The 24,674-nt window shown below is 53.1% G+C and overlaps 1 protein-coding gene across 1 annotated transcript in view; it reads left to right on the top strand.

Moving 5' to 3' along the window:
• Nucleotides 1-24,674, top strand: part of PRDM15 (PR/SET domain 15) — a 59,944-nt gene that overhangs the window by 2,037 nt on the left and 33,233 nt on the right. The window contains exons 2-7 of the mRNA XM_054578611.1: nt 12,492-12,537; nt 13,105-13,198; nt 14,688-14,841; nt 17,228-17,480; nt 21,903-22,001; nt 23,315-23,539. Coding sequence (XP_054434586.1) covers nt 12,501-12,537; nt 13,105-13,198; nt 14,688-14,841; nt 17,228-17,480; nt 21,903-22,001; nt 23,315-23,539 — 862 coding nt within the window. The 5' untranslated portion in view covers nt 12,492-12,500. The remainder of the gene's footprint in view (nt 1-12,491; nt 12,538-13,104; nt 13,199-14,687; nt 14,842-17,227; nt 17,481-21,902; nt 22,002-23,314; nt 23,540-24,674) is intronic.

Here is a 24,674-nt window from a genome sequence, read left to right as displayed (position 1 = left end):
TGGAGGCTCCCAGTGGCGATCCGGGGTGAGGGTGTCACTAGCAGGCGAATGGCAGAGGCCCTGGGGTGGGAACAAGCTTTGTGCGGCCAAGACTGAGAAAGGCCAGTATGGTCCAGGGGAGGAAGCACAGGAGGGCAGCACAGATTGTCCTGAGCGCCAAGTGTGCGCTCCTGGGGGCTTTGGGCAGGGGAGGGCCAGGGCCTATGGCTTTTCAGAGGTGACCCTATGACTGACGTGTGGGAAATCCAGGCCCCAGAGATTACACTAGAAATGGGGAGAGGCAGAAGGGGAAATGAGGAGTGGGCACAATGTGTATTTCTGGAGCGAGGCAGGCCTTGCTGCTGGTTTGGTTGGGGAATGTGCGGCAGGTGACAGGAGGTGCCATTTACTAAGATGAAGATGACAGGTGTGCCCAGGTGGGAGGTGATCGGGGGAATCAGGGCCCTGCAGATGAGCAGCATCTTCAAACTGCCCTTCTGGGGTGGCCAAAACCCTTGGCCAGGGCCCAGGTCCCTCACCTTCCTGAGGAAGGGCCCTTCATACTGTCTAGGAGACAGTGACACCCAGTGTCCAGTCGTGGTGTGGGCTGTGGCCCGGGGTGTGGAAACCTCAGGGTGCCCACAGATGCCTGGGTGTCTGGGGAGCGAGCCCACTGTAGGGTGAGACCTCAGCCTTCTGGCAGATGGAAGGTGCCCTTGTGCTGATGGAGGGAGTGGGGACCTGTTGACACTTAACAGTGGTCATGGGTAAGTGGCTGCGGGGTCGCTGCCATAACCAGGCTCTTCTATTCCCATCTACTTGTCTGCGGAACAAGGTGTCCGGCACCCACGTTTATAAAAATGAAGACCGGGGCCAAGCTGAATGTTTGCCCCCGATCTGTGACCCAGTTGTGGGGAAAGCCCTACCTGCCTCATTGAACACAGCGTCTGTGTTAGTGCCTGTCTACCGCAGCAGGTGCTGCGTTTCTGCTCTGATCCATGGGGTCTCAGTGACGGCAGCGATAACTTGGTCCAGAAGGAATTAGGACTCCCGCGGGGCCATACAAAGTCAAGACTAATTTGATTTCTATGCATATGTGTAGTGTGATCAATAGAGCCGTTTTGGACACGAATATATAACATTGGGTTTAGTGTCTGCAGTGACAGGGATAGGAGATCACAGAGCAGGAAGTGCTGTGACCTTCCTGGCAGCTGAAAAAGAGCTTGTTCATGGGCTTTGTAAATAGATGGCAGTGGCCCGCACACCGCAATGCTTAGAGTCCAGTGGGCACGCTTAGAAGAGTGACATAATGCATTTATTTTAAGAACTCAATATTTATAATATTTTGGAAATGTGCATCCCTTGCAGCTGTTTAAACCAGGGATGCCAGTTTATGCTGTCAGCTCCAGTGCAGAGAATAGCATCTGGTAAAACACTTTTGCAGGAATATTAGCAAAACGTTTGCTGAAGCCTGGAACCAGGCATCAGGCAGGGGCTGGGGCCTTGGGAGGGCCAACGCTGGACTGTACCACGGGCTTGGGCGGTGACAGGGGCAGGTGCTGGGTGCAGAGGGGGAGAGGACTGCGGGCCCAGCCTGGGCTAGTCCCTGTGCTGGCTTGGGTGGAGATGGGCATGAAGAAGGGCTTAGGAAGGGGCGTCCAGCAGGATGGAAAGAAGAAAAGGACTGGGCGACCACAGAGGAAGGGTTTTCCAAAGGGAAGGGTGAGGACCTACTGTGGAATGCTGCCCAGGGAGAGGAGCTGAAGGCAGGATAGGTGACCAGGTGCACTGGTGGGGGCAGGCTTTCCCGCTGAAGAGAGAACGGAAGGTGAGGAAGCCACTGGAGTTCTTCCCAGGATGTTTGCAACAAAAGGAAACAGAAATGAGGCAGTGGAGTGGGGCGGGGGGAGGGATGAACGGGTGCTCTTGGAAGCTGGTGTGAATAAACCAGGGGGTGTGACTCACTGCTGCGGAGAGGGGTGTGTGATAATGGAGGTGTGATGGTGTTGGGCCTCCCTGGGAAAATGAGTGTGGTGTGCCGCGTGGTATGTGACCGGTGTGGCCAAGGGGGCTTCAGAGAAGAGGGCCATTTGAATGAGGTCTTAAAGATTAGGTGGGAGTTGGACAGAGGGAGAGTTTCTGGAAGAGGAAACAAGAGGAAGCTGTTACAGGGGCTGGGAAGCCGGTCCTGGATGCATTGGGGTGCAGAGGGACTGTCACTTCTTACTTGCTCCCCGGGGAGAAGGGACTGCACCTGCCGGATGAAGAGTCTGTCTTTGAGAAGGAGTATTCCAAATGCTTAGTAACTATCAAGGCCTTTGACCTGTTGTAAGGTTAAAAAATATGTATGCTAATTAGTTATAGTAAGTTTGTTTTTATTTTGACCAAAAACGTAAGTGTAATTGTTGAACCTTTTTAGTCAAGAGGTTTATAGAAATCCTTGTTTTGACCAAGCCACTTCAGTTCTGTTCATTGGTCCTATTGTCTGACTCCCTTCTGTCCCTCTTGGGTCCCCGTCCCCAGCACATCTGCCTCCTCTGGACTTGGTTCTCTAACACTACTCATTCTGTTTACAGTGCTCCCCAACCTTGTGCTGAGGGTGCATGAGGATCTTTTCAAAGGTCCCAGGGTGCCTAGTTTTAAATTTCTTGCCGGTTACACAAGGCCCGTTGTATAATAATACTCAGTGCTCACACACCCCCTTTTTTGTTAGGTAAAAAGATGACTGCCAGTTCAAGCTCTAACCAACATGATAATGTTAATGCTACCTCTGTTCCTATTTTTAAGCTGACAGAGTATAGACCTCTGTCTCACCTCTTTGCTCAGAAATCCCTCTTAAAGAACCAGATGTGAAAATAAAGAATATAGATGTCATCTTTGATGAAAGTAAGAGGTTAAGGAAGAGAGAACAGAAGAAATTATAAAAATAATTCAAGAAAATTTTCAAGGCTGAAGGACACAAGTGCCCGGGTGAAAGGGCCAACTGGCGCTCAGCATGAAAGCAGGCCATGAAACTGGAGGCCACTACAGCTAAAATAGGAATTCTGAAAGGTTCAGAGGTTGGGAGTCACCTACGAAATGTTGCTGGCTAGAAAGACACCAGACTCCTCGGCTGTAACACTGGAAGCTGAAGGACGATGGAGTCCTGCTTTCAGAGTTCTGTGTGAAACTGATCATGTGCCCAGGCAAACCAGCAGTCATGTGTGATTAGAATAAAGACATTTGCAGATATGGTAAGCCCTCTCAAAAGTTTTACCTCCAACACCCCATTTTGAAGAAACTACAGGAACACGTACTCCCTAGATGGAAGGACTAAACCAAGGAAATGCAAGCAAGAGGCCTCAGGAAACAGGAGCTTCATTTATGCCAAGAGAACAGCCAAATCCAGGTTATAGTGAAGGGAAGGCCCAGCGCACAGCCTGTGTCAAACCTGACGGACGGCCCGGGTGGCAAGGGTGGGTTCCACGAACCTCTGTTCCACCCGCGGCTGGGCCCTGTGAAAAACAAACGTAGAGTCTACACACACATAGACGCATAGGACAAAACCTCCACACAGCAAAATGGCACAACAAAATCACACACAAACAGCCAAAAAACCTACACAAAACAGCACATGACAAAATCTACAAACAACACAAGACCTGTACAAACAACACACAGCAAAACTCCTACATAAGCAGCAGGAACACCACACAACAGTCTACAAACAAGACCCACACAAAACAATAGCATAACAAAATCTGTGCACAACACAAGACTTCCACAAAACTGTACAATAAAACCCACACACAAACAGCACACAGCAAAATCTACATACAGCTACACCAAATCTACATATAACACGAGAAGGCCTACACAAAATAACAAAACCTACACACAGCAAAACAGCCCACAAAAAAATTTATACAAGGCCAACACAAAACAGTACAAAATCAACACACAACGAAACCTACACACAAATAGCAACGCCACACCTACACAAACACAACATAACGTAAAACAGCATAAAATGTACGCACAGCAGCAGCAAATAAATTCACATACAAACAAGAACTAAGCACATGTAAGAAAATAAATCAGTTGCCCCTAGGAATGTATTAGTAGTGAACTTTAGAGTTTACTATAGAGCAGCTTATTGAGCCCTCAGTAACATGTACAGAGTCATCATATTACATACTCTGGTTTAACCAGAATTTTATTGGGGAGTGATGGGAGGGGAGAGGGTGTAAGAAAGCTAACCATTCATCTACTCTAGTAAGAGCTAAAAATGCAACCCTCAAAGTTGAGAGTTTCGGGGATCCCAGTAGAAGCCTGTTATCACGAGATGTGGAAGTAGATGTAGCAGAAAAAACCCAAGGACCTGTGAGTGGTTGACCTGGGAATGGGATCGGAAAGGCGGCGGGGCAGGGGCACTTTTTGGCTTCTAAGGCTCTGCATATACTTTATAGTCGTTCACTTTAGTAGAATAAAAATGACCTTTTATTGGAACAAAAGCAAGCAGTGGAGGTGAGAGACACCGCCACTCTGTTGTACTGAAAAGCTTTGTGCTGAGAGGTGGTTTGAGTTGGTCAGGGGGCTGGTTTTGACCATGTAGGTCATGTAGGTATGTGCCACATGACTTTGGTGCCCCGCCTGCCCCCGATCTCCACGTCTGAAGTTGGGCAGCTGCTGGCGGGCTGTCATGGCAGAGACCCACTGTTCCTTTTCCATCCTGTTGCAAGTCATGCAGATGGACTCTGGGCTTCCCACCCCTACTGTTGCGACCCACTGTCAGCCTACAGATCCTGGATTGGGAGCCGGTGGGTCAGGTGAAGTGGCTCTGGGAAATTAGTCTCTAAGAAATGAAATGTTCTAGTAACGGTCGCCAAGCACGGGACGGGGCCTGGCTACATCCGACTTCAATTCCGCCCTCATGGTGGGCCCACTGTGGCAGCGCGAAAGGATATGGGCCAAACAGTGGCCGCCTGAGGCTTTGCCAATGGCAGCTGCCGCCACAGACAGAGACAGAGAGGGAGAAAAGGACCCGGATGAGACAGAGGCGGGGGTGCGGGTGGGAGGGGGTGTAATGGGGCATCAGAGAAAATCCAGATATAAAAGCTCCTGGGAGGGAAGTGACTTAATTTTGCTGGAGTGGTGTGTCCTGTATGATGTGTAGCAAGATTAGAAAGGGCGGTCCTTGCCAGTTTGCAGAGTTGTCAGTACCAAATTCATGAGTTTGAACTTTCTTGATTAATAAGCATTGAGGAGTGATTACTGTATATGCTATTTCTTTATAACATGAAAGCTGGTTTTTGAAGAATACGTACATAGCATGGTAGTGATGCGGGATAGAGGATTATGGGATGGAAATCTTTGAGAACCACCATTATGTAATGCCCTAACAATGAACTAGAATTAAAAATTGTATGTACTTCTATAGGCCAGAAAGGGCTTCAGAGTAGACATTCTAACCTCCTCCTTGCACAGATGAGGAGTCTGAGGCCTGTGGAGGGGAAATAACTAACTCAAGGCTTCCCATCCAGGAAATGGCAGAGCCAGGCTCACTCCCTGGTCCCTGCTGGCCATCCTGTGACAATAAGACCGGCCCCTTCCCTTACACTGACGACCCAGAGCCTGCGCTCTGGACTGTGGTTCTAGCTCATGAATCGTTGGGTGCAAGGGTGTTTCTAGTCCAGGTAAGTTTAGGAACTGCTGGTCTACACACATTCCCACAGATTTGTATTGCAGGACTTCTCAGGGCCTTTAATGTGCCATTCTGTGTCAAAACTCCAGAATGGGAATTGCAGTGTGTCACAAACTTATTGGTCACAAAACTCTCTACCTACCTGCTGCCCCCAACCCTGGCCCCCATGGAGTACCTTTCAGAACAGTTCCACAACACACCAGTGAAATCACTCTTTTTTTTGTTCGCTTTTTTTCCTCTTTTGATTTTTTTCCTTTATGCTTGTAATGTTGTCATGAAGGCATGTGTCCCGTGGAAAATGTCCCTCTTGCTTAAAAAAATGTCCTGAGCCTTTAGACCAGTGCTGGCTGCTGAGCACTTGCGATGTGGCTGATCTGAATTAGGATGGGCTCAAAGTATAAAACACAGACTGGATTTCCAAGACTGTGTGTGAAAAGAATTATGAATGATTTTTAATATGAATTAACATGTTGAAATGATAGTATTTGGGCTATAATCTGTTAAATGAAATATAACTGAAATGACATGTGAATCCTGGCAAGAATTTTGTAGATAAAGACAAGATTGTCCTAAAATGTATATGGAAGGACAAAGGAACTAGAATGGCCGAGAGAATTTTGAAACAGAAAAAGCAGGGGAGCCAGTCTGCCCAATTATAGGATTTATTATAAAGTGATGACGGCAATCAAGAGTGCATCGATTGATCTCTGGCAAGTGTGGTGTTGGCGGAAGGAGAGACACAGAAATCAATAGAACAGAAGTGAGAACCGAGAAATAGACCCACACAAATGTGGTCAACTTGTTTTGGATAAAGGTACAAAAGCAATTTAATGGCACTGATGCAGCTGAGCATCAATGAGCACAAAAAGGAACTTGGACTGCAGCCTCACATCTTACATAAAAATTAACTCAAATTAAGAACCGGATTTAAATGTAAAACTGTAAGTCTTTTCCAAGGAGTATCGGAGAACATCTTTCGGACTTAGGGCCTATGCGGAGGCCTTAGACATGGCCCCCAAAGCACAGTCCATGAGAGGAAAAACTGGCACGTTGGACTTGATCAAGATTAAAACTTTGTTCTGCAACGACCTTGTGATGAGGGTGAAAAGAGAGGCTATAAGCAGGGAGGACATATCTGCCAACTGCCTGTTTGACAAAGGATCTAGATATATAAGGAATTTCCAAAACACAGCAGTCAAAAAACCAGACAGTCCAACTAGAACATGGGCAAGAGACATGGAGAGACATTTTACTGAAGAGGATTTTCACCTGGCAAATAAGCACATGAAAAGACGTTCAGTCTCATTAGCCATTAGGGAAGGAAATGCAGATGAAAACCACAGCCAGAGCCACTGCACACCTGTGAGAATGGCCACAGTAGAAGCTGAGCCCGGCGGGCGATCGGGGAGGAACTGGGTCTCTCCTGCACCGCCAGCCCGCCAGCCCCCCGGCCTCCGCGGTGCGTGCCTCCATCAGCTCCCGGAGACTCGTGCCTGTGGCTTCTTTTATGGAGTCCCTTCATCTCCTGTGTGGTCTCTCCTTCCCCCCTGCCTTCCATTTTCCCAGTATCCACTTCACACATGGCCCAGAGATTGCACCCGTGGGCTTTTATCCCAGAGGAACGGCCGCTTATGTCCACAGAAAAACCTGTGCGCAGTTTTTTATAGCAGCCTTATTTGTAGGAGGCAGAAATGGGGGAAAACCCAAATGTTCTTCAGGGAGCGAATGGTCTGACTGTGCCGTGGAATATTAGGCAGCAGTAGAGAGGAATGAACTGTCGATGCACACAGCAACCTGGATGGATCTCAAGGGCACTAGGCTGTGTTAAAAAAAACAAAAAGCAAAAGTTGTCTCCAAAGGTCACACACTATGTGATTCCAGTTGTACAACATTCTTGAAATGAAAAATTACAGAGATGGAGTTAGGGATCGGGTGAGGAACAGGAAGTGGCCGTGATGGGGACACACGATCGAGGTCTTGTCAGCCATGACAGAGCCCTGAGTCTTGATCGCAGTGGTGGAGGCAGGAATCTGCACCTGTGAGAAAATGACATAGAATTACATGCACACGTCCCGGGCCAAAGTCCGTTTTCCTGGTTTCAGTAGCCTGCAATTCTCAGTGCGATAGTTACATAATAGTCTTGGTTAGGTAAGATAATGAGCCTTGGGAAAAAAACTGAGCGAAAGGTACACGGGACCTCCCTCTGCTATATTTGAAACTTCCTGTGAATCTATAATACTCCCAAGCTTAACAGCCAAAATAATATTACATATGTGGCTCACCTTCCCTTTCTCTTGGAGAGTGCTGCTTTGGACACTGACATGGCTCTGGTAAGCCACCCAGGCCAGTAACAGACTCCCAGGACGTCAGCCCGTGTTGTCCCTCTGTCTCCCTCTGTCACGTAAGTGGGCAGGGGATGGCCAGGGACGTCCCGCCAAGGTAACAAATGAGATACCCTTCCTTTCACATTCACATCGACAGCCTTCCTGAAAATGCCGTTTTCTCAGTTATTTTTAGTGACCTGGGTTTTAAAATGATAAAGTTTTTATTTTCCAATGTTTCAAAGCTGATTACTTTTTCTAAAGCCCAGCCTTTGTAGGTCACATTAAAAAATAATCATTTACCACCTCACATCCATTAGGATGGCTACTCTTTTTTAAAAAGTCAGAAAATAACGTGTGTTGGGGAGGATGTGAAGAAACTGGGACGCTTGCGTGCCGTGGGTGTGAATGTAAAGTGGTGCAGCCGTTGTGGGAAACAGCATGGAGGTTCCTCAAAAAAATTACACATGGAACTATCACGTGACCCAGCAGTCCCCTTTCTAAGTACTGGGTTGGCCACAAGGTTCGTTTGTTTTTTCCCATAACATGGCTCTGGGAGTGCTTAGTTGTCATTAACTTTATTCGAAATACTTTTGTTAGATTGTATTGTGACTGCTGTCATATCAGCATGCATTTTTAAAAGACCTACCAAATTGGTGAATTTTTGCGTAGCCATTTTAATATTGAAGATGGAGGAAAATAAGCAATGTATTTGGTGTATTATGCTTTATTACTTCAAGAAAGGTAAAAATGCAACTGAAACACAAGAAAAGATTTGTGCAGTGCATGGAGTAGGTGCTGTGACTGATTGAACATGTCAAAAGTAGTTTGCCAAGTTTCGTGCTGGAGATTTCTCGCTGGACGATGCTCCACGGTTGATTAGAGCAGTTGAAGTTGATAGCAATCAAATCAAGACATTAATTCTCGTCAGTGTTATACCACACGGGAGACAGCCGACGTACTCAAAATATCCAAATCAATAAAGTTATTGGTGAAAATGAAAAATGTGTCCTTTATTTTATGGAAAAAACTAAGCAGACTTTTGGGCCAACCCAATGTATATACGCCAAAGAGCCGAAAGCAGGGTTTTAATGAGGTATTTGTGCACTTGTGCCTGTAGCAGTAATTATTCACAGCAGTAAAAACATGGAAGCAATGCAAGCATCTTAACAACAAACGAGCAGACAAACAAAGCACGGTGCATCCAGACAAGGGAGCATTTTTCTGCCTTGAAAAGGAAGGCCGTTCTGACACCTGCTACGGTGTGGATGCACTGTGGGGACGAGCTGCTGCGTACAGTCAGCCAGGCACAGAGAGACTGTAGGACTCCATGTATTTGAGGGACGAGAGTAGTCACGTTCATATTAAATAATCTTTTAAAAAATGTCCTGAGCATGTTCTGCTGCCATCGAGCACGCCTGCGCTTCCTGCGCTGCCCCAGGACCCTCGCCCGGAGCTGTTTGCCTGGGGGCTGAGTGCGAGGGCTGCGCTGGGGCAAAGGCTGCTCCCCTGACCCTCCCAGGCCAGCACTTGAAGAGCATCAAGGTTTAGAACCCTGCATGGTGATACTCTGGGAAAACACTGTGCTTGTTACGGAAAATTTGTGCCAAACTCGAAATAGTCGGATGAGGCTTCTGGGTTTTCCACTCTAGGGGTAGCGGTGGGGTGTCTTTACAGCTCTGTCCTGGATGGTGGCCTTCCGCAGCCTAGCGAGTAACTAACTGGTCTTCCTCCTGCCTGCCTGAGGGTCAGGCTCTGGCACCATGGTCCCTGGGGCCCCAGAGCGCTGGGCCATCGCTGGAGAGATGGCACGGGCTTGGTGCCCTCACGTGGCTGCTCCTGCCCCAGACGGGTGCCACTGTGTTGAACCTGCCTGGAAACCACAGGGAACCCTGTGCACATTGTTCTAGATCTTTGTTGAATGCATAGGGTTTCCGTGGGGAGCTGAAGTATTTGCCAGCCTCTCCCCAGAAGCGGAAAATGAGGACACGTTTGTTTAGCCAAATCTGGATCCTCCCCCCAGCCCTCTCATTGTCCTTCCAGTGGGTCCCCGACTGCCCCTCGTCCTGCAGTGTTCTGTGGGAGGAGAGGGCTCTACTTGCCCTGCCGCCCCAGGTAAACCTATCCGTTGGCACAGCCTGGCGGCGGTGGGTATCCTGGGACTCTCTGGGCAAGGGAGGGACAGTGTCTTACTGGAGCCGATAAAATGTTCTCAAGGACGCCAGGCACCTTCCTGAAAAGCTGTCCTTCCCTGTAGCAGCATTATCGGTTTGCAAGATTTCTTGACTAGCACAAATTTTCTGTTGAAACTTTCTTTCAAGTGTGTGTAGCTGGAAACCTGTAACTAATCTTAGTGTCCAAGGGAGGGAGGGCAGGAGCCCTGTGAAAGCGAGGACAGGCCAGCGCAGCTGCCCCGCAGGAGGCCGCTAAGGAGAAGGACCTCGGCTCCAGGCCTGGCCTGCTCGGGGCGGGACCAGGCAGGCTGCCTTCCGAGCCTGGGCCGTGGGTGGTACCCGGAAGGTGCTCTGGAAATATTGAGAGAGTGATGTAAGCATTTAAGATCAGTTTTTTCTTGGGGTGCGTGAAATTGCTCTTCCAGGTTTCACTCACTGCTAATCTAACCACACTTTTTAACTTCTTGGCATAAATTGTACAAATGAAGGACTTGAAAATTCCCAACCAACTCGTGATTATCTGGAGGTCCAGAGGGCATCCGGTCAGCAGCCATCAGGGCTCTGCTGTGTGCGGAGTGTCCTGTCCAGAGCACACGTAAGGGCGGGAGTGAAGAGGACGCGGCGGAGGCTGTTATCACGTCACCCTTCCGCCCCGCCCCCGCCAGTGCCTGGCCACGCAGGCGCTGAACGCATGCAGCTGGCTCCTGCCTCTTGGTGTCCTGGGTCCAGTGAGGGGAGAGACACTGGATAAACATCACACACGTTGATGGTCACGGCGGTGAAAACCGTGGTGAAGGGAAATTGCAGGGTGCCTTCAGGAAGTGTTACAAGGGCCCTCATTTGGACAGGTGGATCAGAAAGCACTCCCCAGAGAAGTGACAATTAAACTAAGACAAGAAGAATGAGTAGGCGTCAGCCCGCGGCAGAGCAGGGCAGAGGTTGCGGCACAGGGGGCCGCGCGGGCGAGGCCTGGAGGCAGGAGGGAGCTGGGAGCTAAACAAACCAAGGCCACTGTGGCTGGAGAGGGTCAGCCGGGGCGGGGGGGGGTAGGCACAGGAGGCTGCTGGGTCTGCGTTTGGTCCCAGGAGCAGTGGGAAGCCCTCAGTGTCAGTTTGGCGAGTGATAGGGTTGGGGCCACATTCTAAAAGGGCCCTGTGCAGCGTGGAAAATGAGGGGGCCGGCCAGGGTAGGGCAGGAGGGCTGCCGTCCGGGTGGGAGAAGGCGTGGCATGGCCAAGGGACGTACAGTGGGTGAGACTGCAGGGAGAAATTCCCCCCCCCGCCCGGTTATTTATCTTTGGCACTTTAAGGGCAAATTGGCAGTCCCTCTTGCTGCCTTGTTTCCTTGCTAATTCACTGCCACAGTGAGCTTTTCCACTCTGTCCTCCCTGCTGATGCAAACATGTGTTTGGCAAATCCAAGTTTTCATTTGGACTTTATATTGTCTGCGTTTCATTCTTCAAGCTCCTGGGGAGAGGGGTGGCTTGTGGAGTACCCTTCAGGAAGTGCCAGCCTGCACACTTTCCCCAAATGGTGTGCTCATCAGAGGGGCGGGGATGAGAAGTGGGGTGCAGGAGGGCCGCGCTGGCTTGGCCTTTCTGGGGAGGGAGGGCGTGGGAAGGGGTATCACTGCGGAGCAGCATGTGCTGGGTGTATCGCCCTTTCTGCTCCCCCCAGAACGGCATGAGGTGAGCCTTTTTATTTCCAGGCTCTGGAATTAACACGTCCGGATCACCCAGCAAATGTGCGGGAGGCCTAAGCTCAGCTACCCGCTGGGCAGGGGCCCCTGAGCTGTCCCTCAAAGGAGGACTAGGAACTAGAAGCGACCGGGCCTGACAGAGGTCTTGTGACGAGCAGGGGCGCCCTCCTCTGCGGTGTCAGGGTCGCTTCAGGCCCAGGAGAGCCGAGTGCTCCCTGGGCTTCAGGCCCCAGCTGGCCGCTGAAGAAAAACAGAGGTTGCACTAGACGCGGTTGCCCTGGAGGAATTCACAGTCCAGCGAGGGTTGGGGGCGGTGACAATGTGAAAACTGGCTCCCAGAAAATGGTGTTATCTTTATGTTATAAATGGAAACATGGCTAATATCAAAAGATGAACGTCTGAATTCAGGAAGACTTCCTAATCTAGAAGTCACTCAGGTCAGTTGTGTGTCTTAAAAAGCAACATTACCTTCGGTGAGGACACACGGCACGGTCCCCAGCCCCGTGTGGCCACACCGGGGACCCGCTGTGTGCCGCCGTGAACCGCAGGCGCCGGGGGGCCGAGCGCAGGGATTTCCTTTCAAAATTGCTTTGGCAAAACGCCTGTCATTAATGACGCTCTCTCGTGTCCTGACAGGTGTCAGCGATGGCCGAAGACGGCAGCGAGGAGATCATGTTCATCTGTGAGTGGCGAGCCTGTTCTCTGGCGCGGGCGGGAGTGGCGCTGGCTGTCGGGCAAAGCCACGTCCACGTGTCCGCACCGTGTCTCTGTAATGCGGAAGAGCTGTTTCCTTTTCAGTTGAAATGACTTCCCTTGCTTTACGCAGCACAGTTTATTCCATGGGCAGGGTGTGGCAGGGGTGTAGTTTTAAGAGGCGCATCTTCCTCAGAATTCCCGGCAAAGGGCACTCCGCAGGGGGCGGCAGTTGATTCAGAAGAGTGACCCAGGGGTGTAGAAAGTGGTGTACAGTGCCTTAGAGTTACAGTGAGCAGGTGAAATGGGTGAGTTTTCATTTATTGCCATTCCCTGGGGAGATCATGTTCTTCATCACCAAAGAGGAGGCTCTTCACGCTTTGAAATGTGCCAGAGAGCTGGGTCCTTGCCCTGTGGGGCCCATCCTGGGTTTGCATGGTTCTATATTTGTAGGGAGCAGGTCGGTCCCCCGCTTCGGGTGGGGAGTCTGAGCCTCCAGGACTGGGAGCCGAGCGGCATCCTCTGGTGCCTCCCCAACGCTGGTGTCTGTTTGCAGGGTGTGAAGACTGCAGCCAGTACCACGACTCCGAGTGTCCTGAGCTGGGCCCCGTGGTCATGGTCAAAGACTCCTTTGTGCTCAGCAGGGCCAGGTGAGTGACTGCCTCGGCTCTTTGCATGGCTCTGCCTGTCCTGCGGGGTTGTCTGTGTGGCAGCTGCCACAGGGGCCTGGCGGGGGGGATCTGCGTCTGCAGGGAGGGAGGATGCCACCGAAGGGGGAGGACGGGCTTCCAGGGGAAGGACTGTCCTCAGCTTCCCGAGGGCATCTGGGATTGCCGTCCCCTGCAAGCTGCGTCGTGTGTCACCAGGAGGAGCCAGACGTGTCTCTGAGGTTTCAGAGGGACTGGCCTGTGTTGATCGTGGCTCCAGAAGCCACGCGGAGACCCAGGGGGGCACCTGGGAGGAGCTGATTGGCTGGGCTGGCGCGTGGGTCAGGCGCGACGGCCAAGGAGTGGGGCTGCTCGGCTGGTCTCGCAGTGGCCTGACCTGGGTCACCCTCCTACTGACAGGTGCCCACAGTGGGCCGGGCGGCAGGGGTGGGGGCGGGGGGTGCCGCGAGTGCAGGGAGCCAGACAAAGCCACGGCAGCTTCTGGGTAGGCAGCTGCAGATCTAGTCAGGAGCCCCAGTGGCTCTGCCATTCCACGTGTCCCTGTGGGGGCGTGTCATACGGTGGGTGGAGCAAGGGCTGAGTGGCTGCCAGTTCGCAGCCAGGTTGGCCACGTGGTCACTCATGAACCTGGAGGAGGCGTTCTTTCTGCACCTCAGCTGCCACATCTGTAAAGAAAGCAGAATAACAGTACCCCCTGTGAAATCACTGTGGTCATTGTACATGGCCTAGTGCCTGGCGCATGGAGATACTCTTATCAGCGCCATTTCTAGAAGCTTCTCAACTGGTCTCCCAGCCTCTTTATGTATTTAATTTTTCCTCACTGTGACTTACCTTCTTAAAACAAAGAGATTAGTATTTTTGCCTAAAGCTGAGATTGGATCAGCTCTCCCCCAGTGCCCTCGGTGGCTGCCTGCTGCCGCCCACAGCACTCCACTGGGGGCCGTCAGTCCCACAGTGGGACCCTCCGTAACTGGGCCCCTCGCTGATGCTTTGGCAGATGCCCGAGTCCCGGCTCTGTGCCCCCTCCTCCAGCACCGCCTCCTTGACGTTCTCCTAGTTTACTTAAAAAGGCCACACCCTCCGTGAAACCAGCTGGTGCAGCCCAGCTGGAAGCCCTTTTCTGGCCTTGGGAATGCCGTGGCTCTTCCTGTCTTTCTCATGGAACTTGCCACGTGGCTCCTGGTCTCGGAGCTCCCATGGCCATCCTCGCTCCCTGGACCGCATGCCTCTGTGGGTGAGGGCCACCTGCTCCGTCTCCATCGGCCCACCGCACCCCAACCTGGAGCGCTCGCGTGTGGGCTCTGCTGTGGGCAAGTGAGGATTGCAAACCGTCCTTCAATAAATGGCCCTGCGTTGCACGCCCTGGGTCGGGGGTGAGAGCGAGCTCTTCATTGACCTCAACCGCCTGTGCCCTGGGTGCGGGCTGGGCTCCAGCCGTGGTGCTCAGGGACTTGTCTTGTTCTGTTTTCAGGTCGTCCCTTCCCTCCAACTTGGAGATCAGACGACTGGAAGATGGAGCCGAAGGCGTGTTTGCTGTAACGCAGCTCGTCAAGCGAACCCAGTTTGGTCCCTTCGAGTCAAGGAGAGTCGCCAAATGGGAGAAGGAATCTGCATTTCCCCTGAAGGTAACGGCTGTGCCGATGGGGCCGAGAAACCGCGCGCTTCCTGGCCGTTCTTCGGGCGCGTTGGGGGCCATAGCCAGAGTGCCAGCGGCTTCCCAGTGTCCAGGAACAGCTCCAGCTAGTGCAGTCCTGCCTAATTTCCAGCAACTTGTCCCTTTTTTTCCTTTTGGTTTGTTTTTCATATCACAAGCGTGTCAAAGTTAAGTCAGCATTTTGTCATTTTCAACTTCACAAACCCTAAAGAGTGTATTTAAAATGCCTGCAAGCGGAGACCCAGGTGCCGCCCTCACTTCTGTGTCGACCTAAGTGGCTGTGACAGACTGGGGGGTGGGGGGCAGTTCTGTCATTTCCTGCGGGAGTGCGCTGGCATAGTTCCTGTCACCCCTGTGCAGAGCAACGATATTTCGCCCAGATCTTTCCAAAGGAAGGTGCTTTGTTTGGGCTGCGCTGGGCACCAGCACAAAGCTTAGCAGCTCTGAAAAGCCCGTCAGGCTGAGGTGGGACAGCTTTTATGCAAAACTGAGAAAAATGAAATGGAAGTCACAGGGAGGGCTTCGAATACTGGAAGAAAGACCCGTGGGATCCCCAGGAGGCCCGGGGATGCAGGTGCTATTCCCAGCCCTGTCCCTGTGCCCAGTGCGGTGCCAGCCCAGAGCAGGCCCGAGACGCAACAAGCAAGGGAGAGCGCTGGGCGCCGGCCGCGCAGCAGTCACCGTAGAGGCGAGCTTCTCTCCGAGGCCCTCGGCAGGGACCCGCGTTTCAGACGGAGGCGAAATCGACGACCTGAGCTTTGGGGTAGTCCCTGCAGAATTGAACTTACAAGGCCAATTTCAGCAAGATGAGGGAAAAGGAAAGGCACTTGATCTGTTTACAAGAGAGAAAGGAGGAAAAAGGCTGCTGGCCGCTGGCCTTCATGGGATCCTGGCCACACGACACACACGGCCCCAGGGGGCTGAGGCCCCTTTGCAACAGCCCTTTGTGTGTGTCTTGGTTTCTTCCTGTGACGCGATGCTGAAGGTCCACATCTGGCATGTGTTCTTGTCCGCCCAGGCTCAGCCCGTGTGCCTGGGGCAGCCTTATGCCCCCTGGAGGGGGCAGAAGCCTAACGGGAGCACACCCCCACACCAGCTGGGGTCAGTAGGCACATGGTGACCTCCTCTGCCCTCCCCCCTAGTTTCTTAGGGCTACCCCCCACCCCCAGAGGGAGCCTCTGGCCCATGAGCACGGGGAGCCCCTACAGGAAGAGTTCAGGAGAAGGGAGAGATTTTTTCCTACCTGAGGGAGTAAGAATTGCATCAGAAAGCCGAGGACGAGAACCCGCTGTACTTGTGTGCTTGCTTTGAATGAACTTCAAAGTATCTGTTTCTCCCCCGCTCCCTGCTTGCATTTAATCCAAATGCAACAGTGCTCTGGTACAGTGGAGGGCGCATCTCAGAAAGACCAGGGAACTTTGCTAAAGTCACCGAACACCCTGTAATAGAGCCGGGAGAACTCAGGCATCCTGATGCCCATCTGGCTGTGAGTGCAGCCTGGCACCCTAATTCCCAACTGGGCCATGCGTAGTGCTCAGGTGATCGGTGACACCTGGACCAGGTATAGAGCCCAGATGTCCAATGACGCCTGGACCGTGAGTGCAGCTCAGACTCCCAGTTCCTGACTGGGCCATGGGCAGGCATAGAGCTCAGGTGTCCCGATGATGCCTGGACAAGGCGCGAGGCTCAGATGATGCAATGACGCGTGGACAGCGAGGAGAACTCAGGAGTTCAGATGACACTTGAACAAGAAATAAAACAGGTGGCTGGTTGCCACCTCGACCAAGCATAGAACTCAGATGTTTTCGTGCCCACTTGACAGTCAGGTTTGAGGGTCCACAAGGGGACCTCGAGGAGATGCCCCACTGCCCAGCTCGGCCAAGCATTGAACTTGGGTCTTGCAATATCTGGGCTTGGGAGTCTGACTCAGGTGTCCTTGCGCCACCTGGACCACGAGGAGAGCTACCCAGGCATCCGCCTGGACCACAAGTCAAAATCAGGTGCCCGAATCCCGAGCCGCGCCATGCACAGAACTCAAGTGTCCCAATGACACTTGGCCCAGGTGTAGAGCTCAGGCGTCTCAGCCCCCACCTGGGCCAGGCACAGACTGCGGTTTCCCTCTGCCACCTGGGTCTTTCACTGTATCTGCTGCTTCCCCCTTGCCTGCGGGCAGCCTGACCCATCCAAGCCCCTCCTCACTACTGTAGGTCCTAAACAGGACCTGTGCAGAGCTGATCTGGCCTCCAGTGTAGCACCGTCTATACTGGCTGCTCAGCCCTGCCCGCCCCCCGCCCCCCACCCCCCAACACGCAGGCAGACGGGTAACCAGACCCTCCTTGGCGGACGTGCTCCCCCAGGTGTTCCAGAAGGACGGGCACCCTGTGTGCTTTGACACCTCCAACGAGGACGACTGCAACTGGATGATGCTGGTGCGGCCGGCGGTGGAGCCCGAGCACCAGAACCTGACGGCCTACCAGCATGGCAACGACGTGTACTTCACCACCTCGAGGGACATCCCGCCCGGCACCGAGCTGCGCGTGTGGTACGCGGCCTTTTACGCCAAGAAGATGGACAAGCCCATGCTGAAGCAGGCCTGCTCCGGTGTCCACGGTATGTTGTGAGCCTCGCGGGAGCTGAGGCCCCGAGGCTGCGTGTGGGAACCCGGTGTTCATGAGCAGTGGTGCCTGGCGAGCTGGCTGGGCATGGAGCGAACAAAGCGGTGGCCTTGGCCCCGCGGGGCTGGGTCTACTGTTCTGCCTGGCAAACTTCCAGGCTGATGGACAGTTGGCAGAGCTCACCCCTAAGCCAGACACCTGCTGGTGGAGGACTGTACCTCTTAGCTCCGCTACAGTAAATCCTGCACTCGGACACAAGGAGCTACCTCCCAGCTCCGCCCTGGGAGCTCTCCACACCGTAGCTCACCTTGGTCCTCATGGTCTTCGGAGGCCGGGCCCCGTCCCTGCTTCGGGGCGGAGGAACCCAATCACGGAGAGGGTGAGGAGCCTGCCCCGGCCACAGCGCAGGAGGTGGAGGAGCTGGGTTGCGGGCTGTGTGGTCCACCTTACAGCCTCCCCTAGAAAGTGGGCTACGTGCACATGTGTGCAAGCGTGTATGTGTGTGCGTTCAAAGAAAGGCCTCGTGGAAATCATGTGATTGGCCCAAACCGCACGTTCCTATTGGAAAAGCAAATCCAAGTGTGTGTCTGGCAAACCAGGGCCCAGGCATCACTTTGTGAAGGGGGCCCACTGAGTTTAAATCTCTCCTGCCTGTGGGTCTTGGTGGCGCTGGTCCTCTCCACAGACCCTTGAGAGGACGGGGACATGGCTGACGCTGGGTGTCTGTAACCTGTCCTAGCTGCGCTGGCATGTGCTCCACCTGGTGATGTGGGAGGGCGGTGGAGATGTGTTTCCTGTTGCCAGGAAGATTATTGCCCTGACGCCCCCAAGTGGCAGGATTCCAGCAGCAAGTGGCTTGTTTCCTTTTTGTTAAAAGCCCAGTGGGATAGGAGACGGCTCCAGAGCGAGAGCCTCCGCGTTTGGAAGGTCTGTCTGTCCCGGTGTGTGCTCATGTGGGTGGGGCGTGGTGAGCTGCCCCGGGTGACGCACCCGGCGCTGTGTGAGGAGAGGACTCCGTGCTGATGCTGCCCAAACAACAGAAATAGATTGTCCCACACAGCCTGGAGGCCAACAGTCTGAGATCAAGAGTGGGGGGGCGGGGGCTGGTTCCTTCTGGGGGCTTTGAGGGAGGCTCCTTTCCACGCCTCTCTCCTGGTTGCAGGCCACCTTGGGGATTTGTGGCTGCATCACTCTGATCCCTGCCTGGATTTGGCCCCCCCACCAAATCCGGCCTGACCTCATCTTTCAGGACAACTGCAGAGGTGCTAGCCAAAGCTTCCAGGCGGACCTGAGTGTCCAGCCTGCCACAGGCTGGGCGGGGGCTGGTGGAGCGGGGAGCCCCTGGGGGTGTCCATGGGCAATGTCGGGGGAGCCAGACGGCCTGCCCTCCAGGTCCGGTGGCAGCAGGAAGACAAAAGGAAGCTTGGCAGCGAGGGGGTTAGCCCCTCACAGAGATACTCACGGGAAGACTGGGCTTTGTGGGGTGTTCTTATTTTGATAGTGACGTGGACAGAAAGAACTCAGAGAGAACGATGAACTCTCACCACCTGCTAGGATTCGCTACAAGCAGGCACCTGGCCCCTGCGGGAGCAACCCCATTGGTTGACGAGCTGCGCATGCCAGGTGCTGCCCAAGATCATGGGGCCCTCTTCTGACCTGCTTTCCTCGTGTGCCCGATGCCCTATGGCCCAGGCAGTAGATGCCGTGTATGCCTGGGAGCAGCCCCGGCTGCACGTCAGGATTTGGGTTGTTAGAGGCCAACTTTGTTGTTTATATCCTGGATGATGGCACACCCCTCACGACGCTCAAGGTCAAGGTCAATGCAAAGGCTGGTGCCATTGGAGTTAGAGTTGTTCCGTTTGCTTTTTACCGCCAGAGAGCTCTTTCACCTGGAGCTGATTTTTCTGAGAGCAGAGTTCAACAAAGTTAGCTTGGCACCGTGTCATCCTAGCCACTGTCATTCAGGAATACGAGGGTGACCAGGGTTGCTCCTCTAGGCTTCTGAGAACGTGGGACGCTGTGACCGACAGGACAGCCAGCATAAGCTAAAAGGCGTGGTCACCCTTCTATGGGTCAGCTCACGTGGGTCAGCTTCCAGCTGGCCCACTTCTCCTTTTCGGGAACTCTCCTGGGCAAACATGTTCTTCCTTTTAGAAGCCCATGTGTTTGGGAAGGTGAGTGAGAACCTTCTATTCAAAACCTAACGAGGTTTTGAATTGGGAAAATAAGGAGGCAATGTAGGTACTCTAAAATTTTGGAAATACTGTTTATGGTTTTCTCTTCTGGGACTAATGACAGGTGAGTAATTTTGGAAATGTAGTGAAAGTTACTGACTACCATAGTGGGTCGGAATGGGCAGCTGTGGCGTTCCGGGTCGGCTGTCAACATCAGATCTTCAAAACTGCTTTCCTGATGGAAAAGATGCAATAGAAACACATTTCACACATTTGGGCAAGTGTTTTAAACCACATAGAGCATCACCATTTTAACTGAGCGGCTCGGCACTGTTGACCAGCTCGTTCTAGTATACGTTAAAGCAGCACCGTTGACGTGTAGTTGACATACAGTAAGACTTCGTGACTTTCGGGGTGCAGGCCTGAGAGCTTTGCTGGTGGGCGCAGCGGTGTGAGCCCCACGGCAGCGGAGCTGTAAGCACTTTCCCTGTGATTACTGTCTCTGTGGCATTGTTTCATGGCCATGGCGTCACATTTTGGGGACACACTTCTCTTTTGTCAGATGTGACTGGCTATCAAGCATTGCCTTCTGATTGTTGGCTATTTTCTTCCTTAAAATGCTTACCTTTGGGGAAATAAAGTACTTCTCTTGATGAGGGGTCAGTCAGCATGACTAGTTCTTCTCGTTAGTCCTGCTGACCCAGCCTTGGGCCAGGTGAAGAGACAGGTTTCTTGTTTCAGGTTAGTCTGAACTCGCATTCATGGGTAGTGACGTTGTCCCAGGAGATGAGTCTCGGCTCACGTGGGTCAGCTTCCAGCCGGCCCCCTTCTCCTTTTCGGGAACTCTCCTGGGCAAACATGTCCTTCCTTTTAGGAGCCCATGTGTTTGGGAAGGTGAGTGAGAACCGGGAATTGGGCTTCGACTTCGGTTTGTCCTGATGTCCCGATATTCTTCAAGCAGGGCTTCCCAGAGGGCGGTGCAGAGATCGGGGGGCGGGGGGCAGCTGGGAGGGGACAGCCCATCCCTGCACCCTGCTTCCCATTCCACGCGCTCCTGACCCTCTCTCCGCTCACTGTTTGTTCCTAGTATAACAGAAATTTCATATTGCATTTACATTTCTTCTTTTTCATCTTACAAGGACTTAGAAAATGCATGTGAACAGTCGTAGCAACCATGGACATCCTTTATCTTCCATTCTTTGCAACCTTGTTGCTTGGTTTTGATACAGAAAGACGTGTTCTCCCCCACCCCCTGCCCCCGCCCCTGCCGATACTGAAGGCATGTGCAGTCGCAATTCTGGATGATTCAGTTAAGGGCCCAGGAGTTGGCATGCGCGTGGCCCATGATTGTCAACACAGGCTATACAGTGACAGGAGTGGACGTGGTGGTGACGGCTCATGGCCCCAGGTCAGCCTGGACAGGCTGCCAGACGGGGTTTAGAGAAACCAGGCTGAGCCGGAAGGTTCCATCCCCAACAGTGAGGTCCCACGAGACCATCATTTTTTTAAAAGGAGGCTGCAGTTCCCCTCCTCACAGCCAGGGTCTCCTTCTGTCTTCTGTGGACCCTGGTCACCTTCCCTGTCCTTAGACCCTTGCGGTTTTGCGATGAAGAAAGACTAGAGGCATGCCCTGGACAGCAGCCACCTGCCCCAGGCGGCCATTTCAATCTAAATTCCAATGAAATAGAATTAAAAATTCCGTCCCCCCGGGGCACTAGCACTTGCAGCTGTGTCCGGGACCACACAGTCCCAGGGTGTTCCTGTCATTGCCCAACGCGGTGGACAGGGCTGGGCTGAGGCTGCAGCCACACCGGGCCCAGGGCCCACTGGCTGCTGTTTTGGGTCCCCCGTGTCCTGCGGTGTGAGCTGATAAGAGACTGAGGAATTTGATTTTGTCAGTAGGATGCATGTTTTTCTTGAGGTCATTTGAAGGGTACGCCCCGTCCCACTGGACTGGCTTCTTAGAAGACATGTTTCCAGGACTGGAGACAGACTCTGCTTCAGGGGACTGTGGCTCCACCTCTCGGTGCTCAGCTTCCCCGTCTGTGAAATGGGGATATTCACGAGGACCGAGTCCATGCATGTGAAACTCCGAGGATGGAGTCGTGCCTGGGCCATTGCAAGGGCTCATGAGCGACTGCTGCTGTCACTGTCACCTGTGTGGACAGGTGCATTCTCTGCTGGGCTGGGCCTTCGGGGACAGAGGGGCTGCTGTGGATCACCTTGTCTCTCTTTTGAAGCAGCAGGCACCCCGGAAAACAGCGCCCCGGTGGAATCGGAGCCGAGCCAGTGGGTGTGTAAAGTGTGTTCCGCCACCTTCCTGGAGCTGCAGCTCCTGAATGGTAAGGGGGGGGGGAGCGGGGGGGCGGGCATTGAGTTAGGTTTTTAAAGTCCTGTGTCAATCACTGTGATTTGTGCTATCACTTGCACACCATCCCATTTGGACAGCAAAGCGCTTCCGGGAGCAGCTCAGCTCCAGGAGCCTCGTCCTCTTGGACCCGTGCGCGGGGAAACCAGGCCCTCCACCCCGCGCCTCCCTCAGCTCGTGGTTTTACGCTTTGGCTTGAGGTCCCCTCTGTGTGCCTGGCATCATGAGGTCTTAGCCTGTGTCTCTTACGAAGCGCAGCAGGGCGTTCCAGTTGGGGAGGCTCTGATTTTATCGCACCCTTCCAGGCGTCTTCAGCTGGTGGGCTCACTGTTTGCTCGCTCTGCTGTGTGGCCCAGCTGCCAGACCCTTCCTCTGACACATGCCATGCAGCATTGTCTTTGTTTTGTGATTTTCTTTCCTTCGCTAGTTCTTTGGGTGCTCACTCAGCACAGTGTCCCTAAATATGGGACAAGCGAAGGCATAACAACAGCTTCATACACAGCGCCCGAGTTGAACCCGTGGAGATTTACAATTGGAGGACTCAGCCCTTGGCCCCGTGCGTGTACCGGCGCCTCCTGTCACTTGAGGGCGTTTGTTGCCATCACCCTGTGGGTGCTCCCTCCTCCTGCTGCCGGTGCCCTGAGACCCAGCCCGTCCGAGCCGAGCTCGCCCGCCCTCGGGAGTCTGGCTACTCTGCCTTTGTTGCACCCACCGGTGCCTCTGCCTCTTTCCTGGGTTTCACGCAGGTTTCTTGGCTGGGGATGTCTCTGAGGCTTCTTTCCATTGAAAATAAAGCGAAGCATTTTGCTTTTATGGAGTGTTTTTAAAGACATGAATTGAATATTTCTCATACTGCTCTTAGAGCTTACATTTTTATGTAATCATGTTATGTATTTGTTGTAGAAAAATTAGAAAATACAAATAAGCTTAAAGAAGAAAACCAGAATTGCTTGGCATGGTACCATCTAGAGAGAACCACATTGATGATTTCACATATCCTTCCATACTTGTGTTCGCACACACGTGTGTACACATGCTTTTAGTTTGTACAGACCTGTGTGTGGCGAACCTGCGCTCCTTTTATCGTCTCATTGACTTTTTGAAGTGCTGGTCGTGCGCGGTGCGGTGGGAATGCTTTATTTTCAAAAGCAGTGGAAAAAAGTTTGTTTACCTATGCAGAGGGCACACAGTCAGCAAATAAAACTGAGGAAACTAACCGAGGGGGTGGGCACGGCCACGCCGACAGGCTTCCTCATGCTTCTGTGCACGTGCCTCCCTCCGCTGCAGAGCACCTGCTGGGGCACTTGGAGCAAACCAAAAGCCTTGCCCCAGCCAGCCAGCAGGAAGGGGCCCCGGACAAGGAACCAGACGCATCTCGCGGGGAGCCTCCTGCGGTTCCCAAGAGCGTCAGTGCCGCCAAAGAGCAGAAGAAAAAGCCTCGAAGGGGGAGAAAACCCAAAGCCTCAAAACCAGAGCAGCCGCTGGTCATCATTGAAGGCAAAGAGCCAGCAGGTGAGGGCTGGTCCTGGGGGAGGGGCCCGCAGGGTGAGGGCTGGTCCTGGGGGAGGGGCCCGCAGGGTGAGGGCTGGTCCTGGGGGAGGGGCCCCGCAGGTGAGGGCTGGTCCTGGGGGAGGGGCCCCGCAGGTGAGGGCTGGTCCTGGGAGATTGGGAGGGACAAGAGGCCATGTCACCTGTCACCTGCATTCAGGACATGAAAACTGAGCACCGGAGCCCACACAGAAGTGGAATCTAAGTCCTTCTCTTTTTCTGTAAATCAGCTATTTTGAAGTACAATTTACATATGCTCCAGTTTGTACTACGAAGTTTGCAGGTTGTGGGACCACCTGCATAACCAGCGCCTGACAGACACAGAACTTTTCCCCTGTCTCTCATGGGTCGGTCTTGCCCACCCAGGAGTTCACGTGGGTGGTGCTCCCTCCGCGTCGGGTGTCTCCCGTGTGGGCTGTGGGTGACTCGCCCACGCTGGTGTCAACCGCTCTTTCTCCTTGGTGCCGAGCAGTGCTGTTCACTGTGCGATCGCCCCGTCACCCGCTCCTCCGTCACCCGCGGGCGGGCACGTGGCTTGTTTCTCGGCCGTGGCTGAAGCTCATTCTCCGTGCCAGCACCCCCACGGGAGTTTAGAGGGACCTTTGACCCGCTCTGGCGGCATGGGTCCGCGCGCTGCCTCCCTTACTGGGCACTGGGCGATCTCTGGGCTGCCGTTATATCCCGGGATTCCTGTCGTGAGAGTGAGAAAAAGTTCTTATTTCTGAGAATTCCTCAGAATTCCTCAGAGCAGGGAGGGGCAGCGAAGGGGCAGGAGCCTGTTCAGTGATTGTTTCCTGAATGGGTGGTTGCAGCCGGAAGACACGCAGGGGGTGACGGGGCTGGAGCGGTGCTAATTGTTTTGTGTGGTCTCCCCACCTCGTGTTTGTCCAGAGGTTCAGGCCAGGGTTCCTACTACGGTGGTTATTCAGTATCTGACTCTTGTGCTGAACGGTTACCTGCTTTTGAACATACTCAAGGTCGCTTGTCTAATTTTATAAAATTAATATTTCTAAATCTCTGTCATGACTAATTTAATAAATTGTAAGATCCCGCTCTATATCCAATGTGTTGTTTCGGTTGGTACGGAGAGGGATCGAAA

This window comes from Pteronotus mesoamericanus, unplaced genomic scaffold (assembly GCF_021234165.1).
Source record: "Pteronotus mesoamericanus isolate MK-2021 breed Mesoamerican mustached bat unplaced genomic scaffold, CSHL_Meso_final contig_116, whole genome shotgun sequence".
Taxonomy (NCBI): domain Eukaryota; kingdom Metazoa; phylum Chordata; class Mammalia; order Chiroptera; family Mormoopidae; genus Pteronotus; species Pteronotus mesoamericanus.
The sequence above is the reverse complement of the archived record's forward strand: the minus strand, read 5'-3'. Positions and strand labels throughout refer to the sequence as shown.